The 24721-nt window shown below is 38.8% G+C and overlaps 4 protein-coding genes across 4 annotated transcripts; 2 read left to right on the top strand and 2 right to left on the bottom strand.

Annotated features, from left to right (window-relative positions):
• Positions 1-7281: 7281 nt before the first annotated feature.
• On the bottom strand, positions 7282-8133 carry LOC141430486 (uncharacterized). The gene has a single exon (XM_074091205.1). It carries the CDS (start codon positions 8116-8118, stop codon positions 7444-7446), a length of 675 nt encoding a protein of 224 aa, XP_073947306.1. The 5' UTR covers positions 8119-8133; the 3' UTR covers positions 7282-7443.
• Positions 8134-11130: 2997 nt separating this feature from the next.
• LOC141430496 (uncharacterized) lies at positions 11131-18721 on the top strand. The gene is made up of 2 exons (XM_074091216.1): positions 11131-11535; positions 18309-18721. Exons 1-2 carry the CDS (start codon positions 11159-11161, stop codon positions 18655-18657), a joined length of 726 nt encoding a protein of 241 aa, XP_073947317.1. The 5' UTR covers positions 11131-11158; the 3' UTR covers positions 18658-18721.
• LOC141430497 (uncharacterized) lies at positions 13703-23426 on the bottom strand. The gene is made up of 2 exons (XM_074091217.1): positions 23073-23426; positions 13703-14132 (listed from the first exon to the last, which is right to left on the bottom strand). Exons 1-2 carry the CDS (start codon positions 23386-23388, stop codon positions 13750-13752), a joined length of 699 nt encoding a protein of 232 aa, XP_073947318.1. The 5' UTR covers positions 23389-23426; the 3' UTR covers positions 13703-13749.
• Positions 23427-24153: 727 nt separating this feature from the next.
• Positions 24154-24721, top strand: LOC141430492 (uncharacterized). The gene has a single exon (XM_074091211.1). The coding sequence runs from the start codon at positions 24192-24194 to the stop codon at positions 24633-24635; it is 444 nt and encodes a 147-aa protein (XP_073947312.1). The 5' UTR covers positions 24154-24191; the 3' UTR covers positions 24636-24721.

Below are 24721 nucleotides of genomic sequence, written 5' to 3'. Positions count from 1 at the left end.
TCAGCGTGTTATAGAAAATGCAGAAACATCAGCCACCGACCACATTAATGTCGAAGAAACAAGTGCGATGAACAATAAATAATACAGATTTTTCGAGAAAATAAATACTTTAAATTTAGCCGATAGCATAAATATTTTTTGTTCAGATGTCTCCAAGGTATATCAGTGCCATTACTACAGTAGGTACATAACTTAGTAATTATTGTGAAAGTATTTAAATGTACGACGAAGATGTTTTGCTTTGTAATTTTATTCATGTTAGGTACTCTTAATTAATGATAACTTTGGAATCTTTAATATCTTTACGATTAATAAAAAACACAATAATTATATAACGTTTTATACTTTGACTATATTATTTAATGTAAACTTTTAGTAATTCGACTTCATTCAGAACTTCATTATTATGTAATCTTTGTCCAAAATAGTTTTTCGTACTGCATCAAACACCGCAATAGGTACGCGTGTAAAATGGTACTTAATCTACTAAATCGGATAAGCAAAGAAGAGTCAACATTATAAAGATAATAAAATAGATAAACAAATAATTTTAAGTGTAAATATATATGTACAAGTAATCATACATATTCTTTGGAGGTTAAATAACAATGAAATTAGGTAAACATGGAAAGTCGTAAATGTCTAATAATAAGCAACTTCCTGGAGTTACAACGCGTGAAAATATTAATTACTTAAAATAAGGTGCAACCTCTACCTCCGCCGCCTTTTAAATATCTCAAACGCAGTTCTTTCGACCGTATCTACTGCCCATATAATTAATGCTTTTAAATTGGCATGGAAAAATATAAAAAATATATATATAGTTTAAATTAAAATGATCAGCTGTATTCCGATACACAGTGCAATATCAGTATACAGTTTCTAAACTAGAAAATAGTAATCAGGACACCATCCTAGACTTTCTTCTAGACGCCGTGTTTCTGTACCTTTGGTCAAATTAAAATGAAAAACGTGGGACGGCACTGAAATATTTTTTTGGTGGTTTGAAACCATGTCTTGTGCACCACGTTTTCAGTTTCATTTGTAAGTCCAACTTTCTCATGGCGTCATTGTTGCACGTAACAATAAAGAGTTCCGCGGTCCATCTTTTGACTGCATCATCATCATCAGAGACTCGTCATATTCTCATTATATTGTATTGTCACATGTAATTAATGTGTGTACAAAGTTTCGTAAGAAAGATTGAGTAGAAGTAAATAGTTGAAAAAGCTATTACAACATTTTGATAAAAACAAACAAACACAAATACGGAGTACGGAGACAAGGTAAATTATTCGGGTCAAACAATTTCTTAACAATTTTATAAACAAGTACTTACTTATTATTTTTATAAATCATAGGTTTAAACCGTTTGTTTTTCCCTGGGTTAATTTGTTTTAATATTCACTCATACATATTATTAAACATGAACTTTCGTACCTTCGGCTATTTTGAGTAAGATAATGTTACTGGTAATGGTTGTAATGGTGCAGTAAAGTAAAGTTTGATCAAATCTTGCAAGTCAGTTTTCATTCATCTCAATCTATTTGACTTAACGTATACTTCGTTTTTTTTAGCATTAGAAAGAAGGTAAGTGATCTTTACGTGTCTTTTTATTGAAAAACACTTTTGAAAAATAAGTCACAGCAAATATGTAACAATTTGCAAGGACATATGGTCATTTCCATGCTTTTGGTATCATAAGTAATAGTTAATGGTTTTTTTTAAATGTTTATCAATTAAAAGACTCGTCAAGATTGTTTACCCTTTTTCTAATGCATAAAAAAAACGAAGCATAGTCGGGTAAAGTATAACCTTTAATCTCGGTAAAGCAATCGTAAATAAAAAATGAACCATTTTATGAAAATGTTAACTAACGCGCTTTTTATTCCTAGTCCACGTAATTATGTAAGATTATCCTTCACCCCAATAAAACTGTCCTAGGAAATCGATTACCTTAACTTGTGACAGAATAAGGTTGATGTAACGTCATGTTTCGTAATTTATTTTGGAGAAATGAATGATTCATCACACGCACGAGTGTTCAGGAGTGGTTATGGGAAGTCAATTTGAATCAAGGGCAGTGTCAGTGCGACTCGTTGGCTGAGGGGATGTTCGTGTGGATTTAGTTCACGGCCTACCCTTGAATAAGCTTTGTTAGATGTTGCGTCATTCTCAAGAAGAGGTGGGCTGAAAGTTCTCTTGTTTTTTCGGAATTTAATAACTCGGAGGAAAACATGGTTAGCAATTTTATTCTATTAATCGTACTCGTGTGGAGGTATACGTGGTCTCCTAATATAAAGTTTGTAGCTGGTAAAAGTTAATAGAATAAGAAAAGGCGATCGAATGGGAGCGTCGTTCAGTTTTTCTTTGACTATATAGTCAAAGAGTCGTGGGTTTTAATTTGAGGTACCTGTCCATGATCTCAGTTATGTAGACTTCATGGTGGAATAAGGTTATTTTTTTATCTAGTTCGAGCCACTCAATCATACAAAGTGAATGAGGGCTATCGTTTTTTGTCTCACTAGATGGCGCACTGTTGCATGAGGTTTTTAAGTGTGGCTTTCAGAGTCTGTTATTACGGGCGTGAAAACAAAGTTTAGATTAAAATCATATTTAATACACCTTAAAACCGTACCATAAAAATATCCAGCAACCACAGTGTTGCGTAGTCCCGTTTTGTTCGGAAAAAAGGGAGGACAAAACTGTCTCAAAACACAGACATTCATTGCCCCGTAACGCATAATTGCCATAATTAATTTCAAGTAATGCAAAATATTCACAGAATTATTCTAATTATAAATAAACCCGCGTAGCTCACCCAAAAACTATGAGATTTGACATTTCGGAGCCTTCATTGCGAGACACTTTGATGTTTTGATTGATTTATTCTTCTTCCACGACGCAATAGACATTAAAGAAAACATTTGCATTTTTGGGACTGAAATTTTGTTGTTAATGCATATCTAAAGAAGCCCGTGATTATGCTTTGTTTGTATACCCATATATTTCTTAATTTCCGTTAACTTACGAGTATACTGACGGCTTAGTTCATTGACGTAGGTAACACAAAAGAGAGATATCAAAGAAAAACTCACTTTTTAGGGATCCGTAACTGAAAAGAAAAAATTAAGCTTAAAGGCTCCACTGTGTATAGTTTGCTTAGGCTAGGGGCTCTGCTAATACTGAGTACCTAGCATATAGCTACAAATTTGTACGGAACCCTCGGCGCACGAGTCTGACTCGCACTTGGCCGGTTCTTTTTTAAACTTCTTTAGCTAAATATGTGACTTTAAAAAATATATCACACATAAATTAAAAACATTTACTTACACTGTTTACTACGCATAATTAACTATCATAAATTCTTGATTGTTTCTAACAGTAAGAATTAGATCACTAGTTGGAGATATTAACATCATTTGAATTGTTATATTATGTTCCCTTAAAGTTCAGAAATCAAAAATAACACGTTGTAGGCTATTGAAGCATAATCACGGGTTTCTTTATGCATTAACAATAAAACGTCCGTCTTAAAAGTGCATTTTTTTAAATATATCTATTGGGCCGTGGAACAAGAATAAATCATTCAAGACGTCAAAGTCATTCAAAGTGTCTTGCAACTCACATGGCTTGACGTTGTTATAGCTCATAAGATAAAAGTGAATTAAAAGTGAATTATTTGTATATGATTTGCAAAGAAAATTTAATAAATTTTGATATTATTATGCAAATATTGTAAAAATCTCTGTATGTGGGAGCTGTGGTGATCCTTCTTCTTGTGTTTAGTCTCTTTAAGGTAAATGAGATAATTGACATCGTTTGCCTGGCCCCGTTACAAAAATAGATCAAAACGACACCTTCTAAGTATACTGGTACAAGTGCATAATCATAAATTTACAGGAGAGCTGTTCAAAGGTTCCAAAACCTGTAACTTTCTCATTTAATGATATAACTTTTCAAAATTTTGCATTGGTTCCAAAGAAAATATTGGCTTCCTACCTGTATTCATGGAATTTTGAAATTTCTTATAGTTTTTGAGAAAATTGCAGATACAGTACTATACGCGTTTACATCTTGTAGTTGTGCGGTATACTGAGCTAATTACCACTTGCTCCAGTATACGACGTAATGCGTAGATTACTGATCTAACGATATTTTTATATTGTATATGAATTTTTAGATGAAATACTTATATGGCTTGCAATGAACAATAAAACAGATGCTCTTTTACCTTCATCTATTGATTTATAAACGTTTTTTATCACTTGCATCAATATACGCTAACATTAGCATGCCACTTGTACCAATATACCGCTAGTAATGTTTTAAACGTGCTATACAAAATACAGAAATATACCTTTATAAAAAACTTCACTTGAAATATAAATGGTTTTATTAAGAAAAGTAATTGTATTAAGTGCTTTAAATTAATGGAAGCACATTCAATGGATTCGTATTCCTGTTCAAATGTGTACTCGTATTTTATTGTGAAAGGTTCCTCATGTGATACATATATCGCATCGCACCCATTTGTATCTACATAACGGTTTAGCTTTTTGTGCCTCTTCAGGGTTCCGTACCCAAAGGGTATAAACGGAAACCCTACTTCTATATACTACTTCGCTGTCCGTCCTTCTTTCACCAGGCTGTATTTCATGAACTATGATAGTTAGACAGTTAAAATTTTCACAGATTATGTATAACTGTAGTCGATATAATATATATATAACAAAAAATAGAACAGAATAAATATTTAAGGGGGCCCCCATACAACAAATGTAATTTTTTTGGCATTTTTTGCTAATCCTAATGAAGTTGTATAGATGGTATGGAACCCTTCGTGCGCGAGTCTGATTAGCATTTTGCTTAAGCCAAGCTTTGACATGAAATATTGAGTCAAAGTCAAAATATCTTTATTCAATTTAGATTGTAACAAGCACTTATGAATGTCGAAAAATTTACCACCGGTTCGTGAAAACCTCTGTTGAGAAGAGTCTGGCAATAAACCTAGGTATATTTTGTAAACAGATTTACAATCATATTTTAGTGATATCTATATATCACAAGTATTTAGCACACCTACATATTTAAAACAGTTCTCAATTCGCTATTTGGAGTAAGCACTCGCCAATGCGGATCGGGATTATTTCCAAATTTCCCTATCCATGATATAATCATTAATTTTAATAATACGCCTTATATATTAATGTCTTCTTGACAATAGATTTAAATTTTGTGTCTGTTTCTGAGTCTTGGGAAACTTTTATAACTTCATACGGTTTACCCGTTTTCGCCATATACATAGCCAGGTACCATTTCTTAGGTGTGTATAAAAAAATGTGTATAGGGGGTTATTAAAAACCTGTACGATACTTTAAACCACATTAGGGCTACTAATTACTAATATGATCCAAGTAGAAAAATACTGTGATTCGAAAAAAAGAAGTTTTGTATGGAAGTGGAGTCGCAAGAAGACTAGAAAGTCTTCTTACGACTCTACTTCCATCTAATAATCTTCCTTCTAATTTCGATGTTTTCCCACTTATATCGTATTAGTAATCAGTAGCCCTAATATGGGTTTCAGTATAGTACAGGATTTTTTTTATCAACCTGTAGGTATATTGAAATTTACTGTTCTCATTTTAATTAAAGCATGCATGCCTTCGCCTTCTTTTTGGGGATGCTCAACTACCAGAATGCAATGTAATACTGCAATGTTATATTTCTAGCACGCGTACATGTAGGTATAGCCGAGGAAACTGAATCACGTACTGGTACTGGGGTGGAACCGTTGTACTACCAATGTTATGTTGACATCCCATACATTTGCCAAAGAAATCATAGCGAAATAGATCACGAAAAGGTTTCACATTGGATTTAGTTTCCATGACTGTCTATGAGAAATACGGCTATTGTGGTCTTGCCCTCCGCAATTGTCAGACCAAAACATGTTTTTTTTATATATACTATCAAATTATGTGTTCGTAGAACAGTTTAAACGGTCCGCACGCAGCGACGGCTAGCGCGTACACTGAGGCAACTGCCAGTTACACTCGACTTCCCCGGCCCCGCGACAATATCGGTGCCGCGTATAGTGGTGCATGTCGGTTGCCTCAGTATACGTTGTACCGATTAGCAAAACGGTGTTAGATGCATTCATATACGTCACTTTATTTTCAAAACTACTAGGAATATACGTGCAAATATTTTGTGGTGGGTAAATAAGGAAATATTAATCACAAAATTGCAAAAAACTAAAAATCAGAAATTTGTCACTTGTACCAGTATACGTAGGAGGTATCGAAAAGCAGTACGCTGCGCCACTGGAGCGCAAACATTTAATTTATAGGCCGCGAAATTCCTTAGGTTACAGGATTGGCGCCTTAGGTACATCATACAGAGATACGTCTTAGATCACTTACTTAACTTTATAAAATAGTTTGACTGTAGTCAACTCTTTTAAGACTATTTCGCTAAGAAAGCTGAAATTTACAGTACATAAATCTAATATCCCTACTATATAATATCCCCCCCCCCAGCCTATATACGTCCCACTGCTAGGCACAGGCCTCCTCTCGGAACAAGAGGGCTTGGGCCATAGTTCCCACGCGGGCCGAGTGCGGATTGGGAACTTCGCACGCACCATTGAATCGCTTCGCAGGTTTGTGCAGGTTTCCTCACGATGTTTTCCTTCACCGCAAAGCTCGTGGTAAATTTCAAATGTAATTCCGCACATGAATTTCGAAAAACTCAAGAGGTGCGAGCCGGGGTATAAAATAATATAATAATAATATTATAAATGCGAAAGTAACTCTGTCTGTCTGTCTGTTACGCTTTACGTCGAAACCGCTGAACCGATTTTAATTAAATTTGGTATAGAGATAGTTTAAGCCCCAAGGTCAACATAGGATACTTTTTATTCCGGTAGAGAGCGCTACCGCGCGATAACCTAGGTCCGCGCAGACGAAGTCGCGGGCAAAAGCTAATAAATACATAAATTCGTAGAAAGAACGGATTTTTCGTCTACAATAGTGGCAATAGCGTGGAGTGAATGTTTTCTTTATGCACAAGAGCCAGAGAACCATGAATTTGATATGTGTTCAGATGCAAAATCTTGCAGTAATTTCACAATCTCTTTCACTTGCTCAGTCGTGGAAAATTTAGGCAACCCGTTGGCAATCGAGTACCTATTAACGACGCCACGCCACTGCTAAGTATTATAGTGGTAGGTGTAGGTATAGTACTAACAGATACACCTAAAGGTAAATAATACTAATATTGTTACTGAAATTTAATTTATTTGTAAAAGTTTTAACACATTTCTAAATTCATGCATGTAGTCGTTTTATTGGTGACAATATTGTCTGGTGATTTAGAATTCATTGTACAGAGCTGTTGTTGTAGGGAGTTCGGTTGAATCATAACCATTGGCATTGTGAATTAATACACCTGGGAGTAGGTTAAAGGATTAGAATAGGCAAGGGGAGCCGTGACATAAGGGTACGTGCGGGTATCCAACCTGTATTGGTGAGTAACACTTGAGGAAGGTATGTAACTGGTGACTGGGATTTGAGCAGAACGTTTTTTAATCAGGTGCGAATAGGCAATGGGAGCATGGGAGATTGCAGGAGATGAGTACACAGGTCCCGCGGATACCAGAGGAGCAGATGAGATCAAAGGTGTTGAATAGGCCAATGGTTGGTAGGTGCTGTAAGCAGCAGAGGCGAAGATCGGGGCAGACCTCTTCTTGATTAAATGTGTGTAGCCGATGGGAGTCGCTGCAATGGGGGCTGGTAGAATATGCGCATTAGACAGCACCGGAGCGCTGGCCACAATAGGAGTAGTGTAGGTGCTCACGAAGGGTGCACCCGCAGCGTAGGTCGTCGGTAAGATTAAAGGAGCTGAACGTTTCTTGATGAAATGCGTGTAGGCAGTCGGAACGTTGTAGTAAAATTCGGGTGATGGGTGGACGACGCTGCTGGCCGACTTGGAGATGGTGGTAACTGCTGGCGAGATCACCGTCGACGAGTACGTCAGAGGCTGGGTGAAGTAAGCGCCGAGGGGCTCGGCGACCGCCACAGCGAGGAAAGCACACAACACCACCAGCTTGAACATTATGGTCTGTGTTGTTCGGACGTGGAACGACTGATGCCACTAGAAAGATTCGTACTGTTTATATAGAAAGAATTCATGATAGCAGAGCTAAGGGTGATCTCGTTTAGTAAAACCGGTGCAAGGCGGTCCAGGAAGCTGGTATTTATGTTGGCAAGGTCGACCGGTAGCCCGGTCGTCACCACCGCGCCCGGTGTGCTATTATTGAGAAGATAAAGTATCCTTTATCCCTGGCCTTTATCGACGGTGCCCTGACAGCTTTACATAGTAACATACTTAGCGACGCTTGCAGTTGATGTGGAATGTTTTATCATCATTCTGATTTTTCAGGTCTTGGTGAATTTAATGTTTGCTTATTAATTGCAACGTTGTGAACGCTGCCCAAGGCTAAAATAAGTTGTAGACATTTTAGTATTTGAGCTTATCACATCTTTTTCGTATAATGAAAATTAGAAAGAAATATAACTATTTTTACGAGGGTTAAAATAAAAACCGAAGAAAAAGAAATACAAAATCAAATTGTCAAAAAAATATTATACATAATTAAGAGCTTATACACGCATTAAATACACAAAAAAAAACAATGTGTGCAAATTTCCTCACAAAATTTTGTCCTCCGAAAAGCTCATAACGTGTTAAATTAAATGTCAGTTTTAAACTCCGTAAAACTCTGACTCGAACCCACGATTTGATAACACTGCTTTAGAGGCTGTTAGGTCAAACCATGAGCTACCTTTACACCCTTTTTTGAAAGTCAACTAGCGTTTACCTATGAACCATCCAGAAGTAGGTAAAACTTCCGGGGCAGTACAAAATTACATTAAAGGGAATATGATATTAAAACGTAATCTATAATTATTATTTCAAATCTATCTATACAGCAAATTCGTCATTCAGCATGAAAGCGTAAAACACACGAACTGCCACTCACTCACGCACGCACACACACACAAACTGAAACATTTCTAATAATTAGGATAAGTTCTTATACCGACGATGCTGCACAGTCAAACTTAAAAGCAGCTGAACACATTAGTGCTTTGTCCATGGACCTAAGTAATACATACCTATTACGGTGAAATGTTACGAAAAATGAATCACATTTGGTGTGCTAAAGCCTCGTTAAAATATCAGAAGGAAAAAAATGAATGTCAATATTTGAACGTCATCAGTACACTACAGTAGAAAACATTTTCATTCTGTCGGCCGACTGTATTCCAATTACTGAAATTCGCACAATTCACCACTGTCACCCCTGTTCAACGAAACTGCCGCATAGTAACATGTGATAACGACCGGATTGAGCTAAGTAACTGTGACAAAAATTTAATTTATGACACACAAATTAAGTCAACTAGTGTCATCCATCTGAGTACAGTTCCATGGCCTTGTCACCTACAGTAACTGGAAGCATGTCAAACTGTGCTAGTTTTGCTGTCTGCTACTAAGTACTATTAGTGCTTAGTTACTTTAAGTTTAATTGTACCTACTTAGGATTATATTTTAGTACGTACAAGTAAAATTAAGAACGACAGTTAAATGGTGCCCATTGCAGCTACGATCTCTTATCATTTGATGAGATTAATGCTTATTTAAAATAACAAAGGCTATTATTTTGATCGGATAGTAAGTAAGACTCGGTTAATTCTATCAGATTGCACTGACATACACTATAATGCATTTAGAAAGTTGTTCCTTACTCGTTCATTTAAGTTATAAATAATGTTATTGAAATAATTTAAAAAAAAAACACTCGCGTTCTCAGCAACAAGTGAGCCAGAGATACTCTCATTTACACCTCATTATCTAATGAGATGATGAGGTGAGGTGAGGTGAGGTTTGCTTGTATCTACAAGCAAAGTGAGTATGTAATATATTTCCTTTAAATACAGTGACGTAGTTTCACGTAGACACCTTTTGAATATGTATTGTCAAAAACAGCTCGAACACGGTGGAATTAGTCGAGCGTAAATCGCTGAGTTGCTACGTAAGAAGTAAAGGTTGCCCTGAATATTGTATATGTACATAACAACGAGCGTTCAATGACCTCTTGTTATCACAAATGAACCGATTAAATTGACAAACATAAGGAGGCTTCAGTTTGCGTTTAATTAAATTAACATGAGGGTAACAATCAGATAATAAATAAATTATGAGTGTCGTAACAAATAGGTAAATAAAAAAGTTTTACTCCATTCAATCAAGTTCATCAAATAACACGATCCATATTCCAAACATGACTAGAATTATGTTACTATTTAAATAATGAATTATAACGTGTTAATTACAGTTAAAGGCTGACCAGGAATATATAAACCTGACGCGAGGGCAGCACTTCTACGTTTTATATTGCAACATTCTTTAAACTCTCTATACGGTGCCTGTGCTACTAGTCATATTGATAACGGTGTCGGTGATGTTATTTAAAGGAATATTTTCTAATCCTTCAGACTTTTTCTATGACAAATACTTTTATACATTGTGAATTATTTTCCTTCCAAGGCTATGGATATTTTCGGAATTTTAACGCACAAAAACACAAAATAAAACTTTAAAATACGACGCGCAAACAACGTTACACTTTGCCAGCAATAGACAGATGATACTTGAATTTATTGTTACCAGTACAAGAATTTAGTTCTATTGGTTTTCCGCAATATGGCGAGGTTTTTTATAATTATGGTCAGCCTTTAGTCATCGTCCCCCCATGCTATGCATAACCTAAATAGAATGTGATACTGAAAACAAGTGGTGACATTTTGATGACATGTATCGTAATTAGCATTCGAGCATGAGAGCATTGCATTCTGCGGTTGACATTTAGGCATGAAAAGCAAACTAGATTCCTTTTTTAAATCACAAGAATTAACGTCAGTAGCGTAGCAGTACTTTGTTGCTCTGCAAAGCAGTTATTTCAGGGCTGACAGCGTCTTCCGTATCCATCTTATTGAGTAGTTTTAAAACGCAAGTATATAAGCTGTCGTCAGCATTGCAAGTGCATCAGTGTTCCTCAGCGTACAGTCCAACACAGACCACTCTCACAATGATGAAACTGGTGGTGTTGTCGTGCTTGTTGGCGGTGGCGTCCGCGGGCCTGCTGGCGCCCTTCGCGCCCTTCGCGCCCCTCGCGTACAGCAGCGCCTACATCGCGCCCTACTACAACAGCAACTACCGCGGGCCGCTGTCGCTGGCGCCCGGCCAGCCCGCCAACATCCTCGCGGCGGACGGCAGGCCCCTCGACACGCTGGACGTCAACCTGGACCGCTCCGCGCACCTCACGGCCAAGGCTCTGGAGGGCGGCGTGCACCTGCTGAAGAAGCGCTCCGCCCCGATCCTCGCCGCCCCGATCGCGCCGGTCGCCCGCGTCGGCTATGCCGGGGCTCCACTCCTCGCCCACGCCTCGCCCATCGCCTACTCCGCGCCCATCACTACCGCATATGCTGCTCCCTACGCTTCTCTCGCGTACCCGTATGCTCGCTACTGGTAAACTGTTACGACCCTGTTGACCTGTGATATTTTCGTATACAAATAAAAAATTGATGCAAATCTAACTAGTTAACCTGTGCTGCTTTTCGTTTAAACTACACCTACCTATATAATAAATTTTTACTAGTTGATATTCACAGCTTCGTCTACGTTACGTAAGAACTGAAATAGTGTGATTTTCGGGCATGATTTTTTTAATACTTTAGAAATTCCTGAGATTACCCCCTATATGTACGATCAAAATTAGTATAGACTAGTATAGTAAGTACATTATGGTCTTAAGGCGGTAAATAAGGAATTACGATCGAGAGTCTATTAGAAGCTCGAAGTCAAGGACTCAGGGCTTTAAGTAATGTGTCGATGGTAGTAAGTAACTCTTGTGACATTAACAATGTTTTTCATCACGTTTGTGAAGAAATAAATATGATGATATGAAGGTACAAAACAAATTATTATTATTATTACAAAACTAGCCACTTATAATTTTGCCCATGTCTGTGTCCATACTGCGGCTTACTTTAAAAACTATTACTAGAAAGCTGTAATTTTGCATAGATGTGTGTAGGATTTTTTTATCAAACCTTGGCAAACGAGCAGTCGGGGCACCTGATGGCAAGTAATCACCGCTGCCCATGGACAACATTATTAGGACTGTGGGTGCGTTGCCGGCCTTGCAATAAGAGATACACTCGTCTTTGAAGGTACCTACCCTAATCATAGCTAGATGGAAAACCCCAGCAATGAGTCTATTCTATATATTACACGTGCGAGGCCGAAAGAAACGTAAACGTGGAAGTGCACAATGGAAGAGCACCAATCATCGAGATGGTGTGGGTGAAAACCACCCGTATGCCGAGTGCTACGGTGATGGAACTTATAGCAGCTGGGATGAGATCGAAGAGTTCGTCAGAACACTCCCATTGTAGATCCTATAAAAAACGCAGAGATAACTAACGCCTCTGCGTAGGGCCAATGGAACAAGTTTCCCCGTAGGTAGGTATTGGATCGCCTATGATACGAGCTGCCCAACGCTGCAGTCGATCCAGTGGAAGCAGCTGATACTGAGGGGCCCAAAGGTGAGAGCAATACTCGTAGTGAGGACGAACCTGAGCCTTGTAGAGCTGTATTGTGTTAGAGGTGTTTATGCCGATAAAGTGGTAAACATAGCATGTAGTTAAAACGTAAAGTAGGACGTCATTTACTTTTTTTTCGTCTAACCTTATAGAGTGGAGCATCGTTGGATAGATCTCTTAAATCATTTTTTTAGGGATAATAGACGCCCGTGTTGTACGTTTTCGAATACAACATTGTCTTACCATTCTATGAAATAATGGTTTAAAAGAAAACCGACCAAGAGCGTGTCAGACACGCCCATGCAGGATAGAGTTCCGTAGCCGTTACTTTCCTGTAATTTTACTATTATGTGTACTATCGTTATTGAACAAGCCATATTTTTCAAAGAAGTTTTTTTTTTGTACGGGTTTTTCCAAGTAGGTATATTTTATAAGTTTTTTTTTATGGAATAGGGGGCAAACGAGCAAACGGATCGCCTAATGGTAAACAATTACCGTCGCCCATGGACACCTGTAAAACCAGAAGAGTCACAAGTGCGTTGCCGGCCTTTTAGGTAGGAGTACGCTCTTTACTTGTAAGCTTAAGTTAGGCTGCTATATGTATATGAATCTTGATTTGTGGGAACGCTTGACTTTCTAATCCAACCAACGTAACCCCTCACTATAAGATAAGACGGAAAAATCATTCTTATTCTTATTCTAAAAATGGGACACGGCGAAACTAGGTTGCATTTTAAACTAAAATGAATAAACGAATGATTAAATGGGTAAATTAGCTCAAAATACAAGAACGAATCTATTCAACATACTTTTTTTTCTAATATTCGTCGAACTATAAGGAAGGATCTGAGGCTGTTCTCCCCAACTCGACGTCTATATGCGCCTTTTGCGTATTTAGTAAAAGGAAGGTTTTTTATGACAAATAAAATTGAAATAATATATAAATTAAACATTGCAGTTTGCGATTAACTTTAAACAAAAAAAAAATAGAACAAGGGTAGAAAGTACAACACAACGTATGATTAGTTTTATCAAACTTTAATTTCCATCACCGCATTTACATAAACATCACAGTCTACCAGTATCGAGCAATGTGACCAGCATATGGGTACGCAAGGGGAGCGTAGGGAGCAGCATATGCGGTAGTGATGGGTGCAGAGTAGGCGATGGGCGAAGCGTGGGCGATGAGCGGAGCCCCGGCATAGCCGACGCGGGTGACCGGCGCAATAGGGGCGGTGAGGATCGGGGCGGAGCGCTTCTTCAGCAGGTGCACGCCGCCCTCCAGAGCCTTGGCCGTGAGGTGCGCGGAGCGGTCCAGGTTGACGTCCAGCGTGTCGAGGGGCCTGCCGTCCGCCGCGAGGATGTTGGCGGGCTGGCCGGGCGCCAGCGACAGTGGCCCGCGGTAGTTGCTGTTGTAGTAGGGCGCGATGTAGGCGCTGCTGTACGCGAGGGGCGCGAAGGGCGCGAAGGGCGCCAGCAGGCCCGCGGACGCCGCCGCCAACAAGCACGACAACACCACCAGTTTCATCATTGTGAGAGTGGTCTGTGTTGGACTGTGCGCTGAGGAACACTGATGCACTTGCAATGTTGACGACAGCTTATATACTAGTTTGCATTAAATATCAACCGATTGACGGTGCCGGAAAACAAGTAAGATTAACCCTGAACAAATAGTTTCAACCTTAAAACAATCAACAATCGGCTTGACCCGTTCGTTAAACTTCATATCTCGTCCGAACTGTGCAAAGTTCGTCCTCATAGTACCATCTCAACATTATACCTAAAGGGAACCTTTATGCAAACATTTAGCTGTCTAGGTCCATGTTGAGCGTTGATGAATCAGTTATTCAGGACCAATATTTTTTAATGACATTTTCCCAGTAGTAATTGGAAATTTATTGAATTTAAATAGGTACATACTCGTAAAGACCCATTGTGTGTGTGAGTGCGAGAAATATCGTTATTATTGCGGAGCCGCGCGGCCGAGGATTTATAATTGATCGATAATGATGGCAATGTATCACTCGCACAATATATATCGTATCACCTGAATTAGGCTTTAAAGTCCATTTAAAAATGTTCATTTAAATTATCACGAAATAAATGAACAGTACAGTATTTTGACACAGTAGATATTTATTTTTAACATTTGACAATATTAAACACAGTGGGACACGTATAGGTTTGCTAGAGTACCTATACTTACTTAAACTGTACCTATTTATCTATGTATGTAAACTGTTTATTGTACAAAATAAGTAAACAAACACAGATGACAAACAAGGAAATATATGTACAAAGGCGAACTTATCCCTTTAAGGGATCTCTACCAGTCAACCTTTGAGTGGCTGAGAGGAGCATTTATTTGCACTCAAAATAATAACTAATGTTTGCATAGACATAAAATACATATGTGGTACCGTAGATTCAAGAAAACACCACTTTGCTTTCCAAAGTAAAAATAAATTAAGTATAATTCAAAAATTATAAGTAAAAATAACATCTTTCGTCTTCCATCGCTAAGCATATGGCTTGTTCTAAATAAAAAAAAAACTCCACCTGCTCATTATCATTCACTCACATACACTCACATCAAAGACAATCTCTCATACATTCGCATCCATTTCAATTACACACGTTCATAAGTAGGTCTTGCTACGCTCTCATCCAACATTATATAAAACAAAAGTGACGCAAATATTTAGGAATCAACAGGAAGGTATCTCTCTGTGCCTATTGGAATAACTAGGTACCTAACCGATGAAGAAATGCTGCCAACTTTTACGCCACCACGTCACAAGAGCCTGTTTTTAAATACATAATTTAATTTAATATTAAAAGTCATTTATTTCAGACTCAAGGTTTGTAACTTTTAACAAGAAAGTTAAAATATACTTTTATAGGGATCCGTAGTCAACTAGGAACCCTTATAGTTTTCCATGTCTGTCCGTCTGTCTGTCTGTCTGTCCGCGGCTAAGCTCAGATAGCGTTAGTACTAGAAAGCTATAATTAGGCATGAATATTCATATCAGTCACGCCGACAAAGTGGTGAAACAAAAAACTAAAAAACAATGTTTTTAGCGTTCCCATTCCCATAGACGTAAAATGGGGATGATTTTTTTTTCTCGACTAATCGGGGGTATCGTTGAATAGGTCTTTTAAACCATTCGGGGGTTCTCAAGAATTTTTTTCGATTCAGTGATTGAAGTGCAAATTTTCATTAAAATCGAGCTCCCCCCCCCCGCGCTCTTTAAAATCTTAACGGTTGGGTGGAAAATAGTGGATTTTTTTTTTAAACAAGCGGCTAAAATTGCTTGAGAATTATATTAGTAGTTTAAGAGTAAATAGCAGCCTTATTGATAAAATATACCTAAAGTTGGAAGATCCTACTGCCTATATTTATTCTAGACGTGTATTAAATGTACGATATATGTATGTGTAGGTGTAGATGTATTTTTGTTGCGTTGTAATATTCGGATCCACTGTTGATAACCAGCTGTTGTAGTAGTCCCTCCTTCTTTCTGTTAAAGGTTACCTGGAAGAGATCGCTCTAAAGCGATAAGGCCGCCTATTGCTTACCTTGTAATTTTCTCTCTGCGCTGTTCTCTGTATCGCTTTCTGGTGTACAATAAAAGTCATTGTATTGTATTGTATTCCGTACACAATACGAAATCCTTAGAAAAATATTACTTGATTTTTTCGTAATGGCTCCGGTACTCTATCTTGGGCATGTCCGACACGGCTCTTGGCCGGTTTTTAATTAAGTGAACTTAAGATGAAGGGTCCACGGAAATAACATGCCTAGTCACTTTTTTTAAAATTGAGATATTAATCTTAAAATATAGAACTCACAAAGTACTAATGGCTTACCATGGAATTAAATAATCTGAAAACAACGTAAATCTATTTTTTTATCTTTTAAATAAATGGTAACCATAGTAATTGTTCGTGATGACTAACTTTCAAACCGCTATAACTCAAAAAGTTGCTTAGGTGACTACGTGTCTACGTTCTTTCCGTGGTCCCTTCAGATTCAATTTCATTACATATTTTTGCCCATTATTGAATTTTTACGCCAGATACAGTCGATTACTACTTCATTCAATCAGGTCTTGGATGTTTAATATGTATTTAAGTATGTAATTATCTGTTTAAGAATGTTTATCCGTTGCCTGGTATCCATATAGTACAACTTTTGCTTAGTTTGGGACTAGTTCAATTGGTATCAAGTATCCCATGATATTTATTTTATTTAAATCATTGCATTTTTTATTTATTCACTTCATTTTATTCATTTCATCTTTAATGACAACCAGTACATATTTTTCCTATTTATTTTGTTTGGCATGTGTAGGTAAGTAGAGTATACTTATATTTTAAAATTAGAATTTTTTTGGAAATCTTGATTTGATGTGATCACTGAAAGAAATGCTTAATTAATTATAACGATAAGCAATTATAATCAACTATAAATATAATATTTTTGGAACGAGGGAATTACTTAGCAGCTGCTTTATTAAAATAATTCAATATAAGGATAGAAATCGCACCATTACTAGGGATGAGCCGAAATTCGTTGTATATTCGATTTTTACCGAATTTCAGCAGCTTGAGCTGAACTTCGGTATTCGGCCGAAATTCGCGGTAAATGCCGAACATTCAGCACTAGAAAAAAAGAACCTACTTCAGTGACTGGAATGAATACAAAGCATAATGACTGTCACATCGAGGTCATATCAGTAAAATATGCAACAAAAATTAAATTATCTTAGTAGGTAGGTATTCTTTCAATAAACATCGTGATTACAATTCTGAAATTGAATTTAAAAAAATGTTGGTTCAAAATTTTCACAAAGCAAACATTAAGAAACATTAAGTATTTTTAATCATTAAAGGGTGTTTTCAACAATCAAATTTAAGAATCTTTTCTTATCTATCTAATCGTATTTAAAATTCACTAGATGCAGGTTATTGAACCGAATTTCGGCAGATTTTTTTATTTTTACCGAAGGTTCCAAACACATTAGACCCATCATTAATCATTACATAATATCATTTGTGTTTATTTTACTTTCGCTAGTTCCAGTTAAAACATCTATATCTACATAATGGATAGCTCATCTATATGTATTACAGTTAAATGTTTTCAAGCACAAAATACAAATCATTGCTAAGATTAGAACCCCTTTGTTAATCGTCTTCTGTAAACAGCTGTAAATAAATCACATATCTGTAGGTAGGTATATTTTCGGACATCAATATACAGAACAATTTACTGTTTCCCTCGCAGAAATTTGCAACTGAGCTATTTTTCTTTACCAACATGGCAAGAAGTAAAGGATAACAAACCAGATAATGCATCGTTCCATTACAAGCACGTTGATCTTTATTATTCCACGAATGCAGGCCATTCAGGGTCGCTACATCTTCCGGCTTCGCCCATCGTGTTATCAATGTGTAATAAGTATAAAAGCTGTCGTCAGCATTGCAAATGCATCAGTGTTCCTCAGCGTACAGTCCAACACAGACCACTCTCACAATGATGAAACTGGTGGTGTTGTCGTGCTTGTTGGCGGCGGCGTCCGCGGGCCTGCTGGCACCCTTCGCGCCCTTCGCGCCCCTCGCGTACAGCAGCGCCTACATCGCGCCCTACTACAACAGCAACTACCGCGGGCCGCTGTCGCTGGCGCCCGGCCAGCCCGCCAACATCCTCGCGGCGGACGGCAGGCCCCTCGACACGCTGGACGTCAACCTGGACCGCTCCGCGCACCTCACGGCCAAGGCTCTGGAGGGCGGCGTGCACCTGCTGAAGAAGCGCTCCGCCCCGATCCTCGCCGCCCCGATCGCGCCGGTCGCCCGCGTCGGCTATGCCGGGGCTCCGCTCATCGCCCACGCCTCGCCCATCGCCTACTCCGCGCCCATCACTACCGCATATGCTGCTCCCTACGCTTCTCTCGCGTACCCGTATGCTCGCTACTGGTAAACTGTTACGACCCTGCTGACCTGTGATATTTTCGTATACAAATAAAAAATTGATGCAAATCTAACTAGTTAGTCTGTGCTGCTTTTCGTTTAACTACACCTACCTATATAATAAATTTTTACTAGTTGATATTCACAGCTTCGTCTACGTTACGTAAAAACTGAAATAGTGTGATTTTCGGGCTTGATTTTTTTAATACTTTAGAAATTCCTGAGATTACCCCCTATATGTACGAACAAAATTAGTATAGTCTAGTATAGTCAGTACATTATGGTCTTAAGGCGGTTAATAAGGAATTACGAACGAGAGTCTATTAGAAGCTCGAAGTCAAGGACTCAGGGCTTTAAGTAATATGTCGAAGTTAGTAAGTAACCCTAGTAACATTAACAATGTTTTTCTTCACGTTTGTGAAGAAATAAATATGATGATATGAAGGTACAAAACAAATTATTATTATTATTACAAAACTAGCCACTTATAATTTTGCCCATGTCTGTCTATCCATCTATCCCTCTGCGGCTTACTTTAGAGACTATTACTAGAAAGCTGTAATTTTGCATAGATATGTGTGGGATTTTTTTATCAAACATTGGCAAACGAGCAGTCGGGGCACCTGGTGGCAAGTAATCACCGCCGCCCATGGACATCATTATTAGGGCTGCGGGTGCGTTGCCGGCCTTGCAATAAGCGATACACTCGCCTTTTGAACGTACCTACCCAAATCATAGCTAGATGAAAAAAACCCAGCAGTGAGTCCCTTTCCATATTTTACACGTGCGAGGTAGAAATAAACGTTTAAACCGCACAATGGAGGAGCACCCAATCATCGAGATGGCGAGTGAAAACCACCCTTATGCCGAGTGCTACGGTGATGGAACTTAGCAGCTGGGATGAGATCGAAGAGTTCGTCGGAACACTCTCCATTGTAGAGCCTATAAAAACGCAGAGATAACTAACGCCCCTGCGTAGGGCCAATGGATCAAGTTTCCCAGAAGGTATTGGATCACCTTAATACGAGCTGCCCCAGTGCCCCACGCTGCAGTCGATCCAGTGGAAGCAACTGATACGGGGGGGCCCAAAGGTGAGAGCAATACTCGTAGTGAGGACGAACCTGAGCCTTGTAGAGCTGTATTGTGTTAGAGGTGTTTATGCCGATAAACTGGTAAAAATAAAATGTAGTAAGCAGGTTTTTTGTTTTTGTTTATTTACTTCCCAAAGACGTAAAGTGGGACGTGATTTACTTTTTTTCTCGTCTAACCTTATAGAGTGGAGCATCGATGGATAGATCTCTTAAAATCATTCTTGGATTATGCGGACGATTTTTTTAGGGATAATGGGTGCCCGTGGACCGTGGTGTACGTTTTTGAACACAACATTGTCATACCATTCTATGAAATAAGAGTCAAGAAAGCGTCAGAGTCAAGCGTGTCAGACACACCCATGCAGGATAGAGTTCCGTAGCCGTTACTTTATCGTAATTTTACTATTATGTATAATATCGTTATTGAACAAGCAATATTTTTCAAAGAAGTTTATATTTAATGTACGGAATTTTCTAAGTAGGTATATTTTATAACTTAGATGAATGATTGGTCTCGCGCGCTCGCTCGACTAGATACCGCCGGCGTACTTGTCAAATGCGGCAACAAATAGTACGCCGAAATCGGCGTACCTGAGCCCGAGGCGAGTCAGTCGCGTTGCAAACTGTGCGTAATGTGCATGTCCCGAATTTTTGTTAAATTTTGGTCATAAACCGAAGTAAAATGCCAGTTTTCGCAGTGAAACTGTTTAAAAATAATACTATAAGAAATAAGAAGGACACTGGGATCACATACCATCAGTAAATATACACATAACATGAACCCTAAACGCCATTCTGTGTTGCCGCGTACACAAGAATCAAATTCCCCGTGGTTGAGATTTTAATAAATTGAATTTTATTGTTATCATCATTAAATGATGATAAATTTTATTAACTTATTTTATTTAAGTATCTAACGTAATTATTATAAATACATAACCTAGTTCTATATTATTTAATGTTTATCTTTGTGATATTATATACTGAAGGTGTATAAATTGTTACCCGACACTATTTAATTAAGGGGTGAATGTGTCTTAAAATTAAAATGTTTTTCGTCTTCCCAGTCAAAAGCCCGATCAGCTGATTTACTTAGGTATTACGAGAAACGAAAAATTTTTTTTTCTCGTATTTCTACCCATTTTCCTGAAATGTTAACTTTTTACCCGACTGCCCGAAGGAGGGTTATGTTTTTCAAGCGTATGTATGTAAGTATGTATGTATGCATGTACCTATGTATGTATATTTTGTAAACAATTATTTGTATTTTAGTCTTAATTAACCTGTACATTATATTAGGTTTTTTAACTATAGGTGCAACGTGTTAAGTACGCAGAACTTCTTAGTTGGTGACTCAGTCCATGAATTTTCAGTAATAATTTGTGAATATTGAATGTCCTTAAATATATATATTTTTTAATTAAAAGTGAGGCCTGATCATTGATATACCTACATCATACCTACCATTTTTTTAAAGAAGAAACCTACGCCTAACCTATACACAAACATATTAATACATTCACACTCTTAATTACTTCTTAATTTCTAAGTATTTCCCAAGATACATTTTGTAACCAGTAACTTAATAGACCACAGAATAATTTATTTTCCCAATAATTCGGGTAACAGTGGAGCAGCTGGCAACACAATTCGTCACGCACACTAGCATCCTTGCAAATTGTCTTACACCATTCTTACGCACACTACAATATTGAGTTGCCGCATTCACGAACCTTTTGTTTTTAAGTAGCGCGGTATCTAGTCGAGCGAGCGCGCGAGACCAATCATTCATCTAAGTTTTATAAGTTTTTTTTATGGAATAGGGGGCAAACGAGCAAACGGATCGCCCAATGGTAAGCGATTACCATCGCCCATGGACCACTGTAACACCAGTAGAGTCACTTGAAATTTTCACAGATTATGTATACAGTGGCCGCTACAACAACAAATACTAATATAAAATTAAATTAAAAATTAAAGGGGGTCGTCATACAAGAAACATTTTATTCAGCGGTTTTTGGTTGCTAGGCTGCCAAGATGACGGCCGTCAGTTGCTAGGGGCAACGCGAGTGACCCTATGTTGTTTTTAATGTTTAACTACTTATTAATTTGCGATTTTATTAGTGCTATTTTATAAAACCTTCGATTACATAATAATTGTCTCTAAGACCGTGGTTTATTTTTTGTGCAGCATTAAGACTAAATAATAATTTATGATCCACAAACCTCCGAGACACACACTTCACAAAAGCCGACTTCAATAAAGCACTCACAGCCGCTGTGTTTTACGTTTTTTACACTAAAAAATGTCCGTTATAATTCATATAAGTTACACTATTTATTTACAAGGTCAAAATTTAAAATCAGGTTAAGATTTATTCACTAATTCATAATAAGTACGCGCCGTCGGCCGAATTACCGCGTTCAACCACTTTTTTTTCTGCCGCGGCGCATGGCAAGAGTCTAAAGCGCTATTCGGCCTCCGACAGGGCGACAGCCAAAGAGGATAAGCATTTAAAAATATTTTTTATTCAAAATACTTGCACCTAGTGCTTACATTTTGGTGATATGTTTTTATTAAATTGTAATGTAATGTAACTAGTTATGTAGACACGACCGCCTCAATTTTGGTCCCATTTGATTCGTCTTGACGACTACCTACTTTGGTAACCAAGGGCAAAAAGTACCGCCAGCAAAAAAGCTTGTATTAGAATTTTTCACAAAAAAATATTACTGAACTATTTACCGATTTGTCGACTTAATTGCAAAATTACTGTTTTTCATCACTAACAGTCCCTAAGGTAAGCCACGGACGAATGAACGGATAGACAGACACGGCGAAACTAGGTTGCATTGTAACTAAAATGAATAAATGAATTATTAAATGGGTAAATTAGATCATAATTCAAGAACGAATCTATCCAACTAACTTTTTTTTCTAATATTCGTAGAACTATAAGGAAGGATCTGAGGCTGTTCACCGCAACTCGACATCTATTATGCGCCTTTTGCGTATTAAGTAAAAGGAAGGTTTTTATGACAAATAAAATTGAAATAATATATAAATTAAACATTGCAGTTTGCGATTAACTTTAAACAAAAAAAATAGAACAAGGGTAGGAAGTACAACACAACGTATGATTATTTTTATCAAACTTTAATTTCCATCACCTCATTTACATAAACATCACAGTCTACCAGTATCGAGCAATGTGACCAGCATATGGGTACGCAAGGGGAGCATAGGGAGCAGCATATGCGGTAGTGATGGGTGCAGAGTAGGCGATGGGCGAGGCGTGGGCGATGAGCGGAGTTCCGGCATAGCCGACGCGGGCGACCGGCGCGATCGGGGCGGCGAGGATCGGGGCGGAGCGCTTCTTCAGCAGGTGCACGCCGCCCTCCAGAGCCTTGGCCGTGAGGTGCGCGGAGCGGTCCAGGTTGACGTCCAGCGTGTCGAGGGGCCTGCCGTCCGCCGCGAGGATGTTGGCGGGCTGGCCGGGCGCCAGCGACAGCGGCCCGCGGTAGTTGCTGTTGTAGTAGGGCGCGATGTAGGCGCTGCTGTACGCGAGGGGCGCGAAGGGCGCGAAGGGCGCCAGCAGGCCCGCGGACGCCGCCGCCAACAAGCACGACAACACCACCAGTTTCATCATTGTGAGAGTGGTCTGTGTTGGACTGTGCGCTAAGGAACACTGATGCACTTGCAATGTTTACGACAGCTTTTATACTAGTTTGCATTAAATATCAACCCGATGGGCGATGCCGGAAAATAAATAAAACTAACCCTGAAGAAATGAATAGCAACTGTCGCAAAACAACGTACATTATCTTATATTATAAAGTACTTTTAAACGTATCTTGATGTCTAGTTACAGGCTCATTATAAAGTCTAATTTGGCATAGCTTGCAGGTGTTGCTTTGCTACGCGAGTAGCATCATCATCATCATCGCATTATCACACATCACACGTAAATAAGTTGTAAAAGTTGACCGTAGATTGAGTATGATTAAGGCAATTTAGGGCACTCTTCCTAGTTAGTAGTATACTTTGCTTAGTTTTTTGTGTTTGTTTTCTTTGAGAACATAATTCAAATACGCATGTGAATTACGTTTTTAAGCTTCACGTTTGTTTTGCATGCGGTGTTTACCTATAAGTGATTGTGACACTCAGTTCAACATGTTCATGCGAGCAGCAATTTTTTGATGTATCTTGTTTTAACAATTGTTGTTGTGTGTAGCTGGTAATCGATACTAATTATAGCACATTATGTGCCTTTTGTAGGACCAATACGATCTCGTTGATCTTTATTGCATGACAATACAGTCCAGTCAGGGTCGAAATATCTTCCGGCTTCGCCCGTCGTGTTATGGATGTAAGTATGTATAAAAGCATTCGTCAACATTGCAAGTGCATCAGTGTTCCTCAGCGCACAGTCCAACACAGACCACTCTCACAATGATGAAACTGGTGGTGTTGTCGTGCTTGTTGGCGGCGGCGTCCGCGGGCCTGCTGGCGCCCTTCGCGCCCCTCGCGTACAGCAGCGCCTACATCGCGCCCTACTACAACAGCAACTACCGCGGGCCACTGTCGCTGGCGCCCGGCCAGCCCGCCAACATCCTCGCGGCGGACGGCAGGCCCCTCGACACGCTGGACGTCAACCTGGACCGCTCCGCGCACCTCACGGCCAAGGCTCTGGAGGGCGGCGTGCACCTGCTGAAAAAGCGCTCCGCCCCGATCCTCACCGCCCCGATCGCGCCGGTCGCCCGCATCAGCTATACCGGAGCTCCGCTCCTCGCCCACACCTCGTCCATTGCCTACACCGCGCCCATCGCCAGCACATATGCTGCTCCCTATGCTCCTCTTGCCTACTCCACCTTACACTTTGCTCATTATCTATAAGTATAAACAGCTTTAAAGCAAACCAATTACCTTTGTCTCACACACGTAATTAATTGAATGCAAATATACTTCCACTGATCCACGTT

Source organism: Choristoneura fumiferana, chromosome 8, assembly GCF_025370935.1.
Source record: "Choristoneura fumiferana chromosome 8, NRCan_CFum_1, whole genome shotgun sequence".
Classification (NCBI taxonomy): Eukaryota; Metazoa; Arthropoda; class Insecta; order Lepidoptera; family Tortricidae; genus Choristoneura; species Choristoneura fumiferana.
The sequence above is the reverse complement of the archived record's forward strand: the minus strand, read 5'-3'. Positions and strand labels throughout refer to the sequence as shown.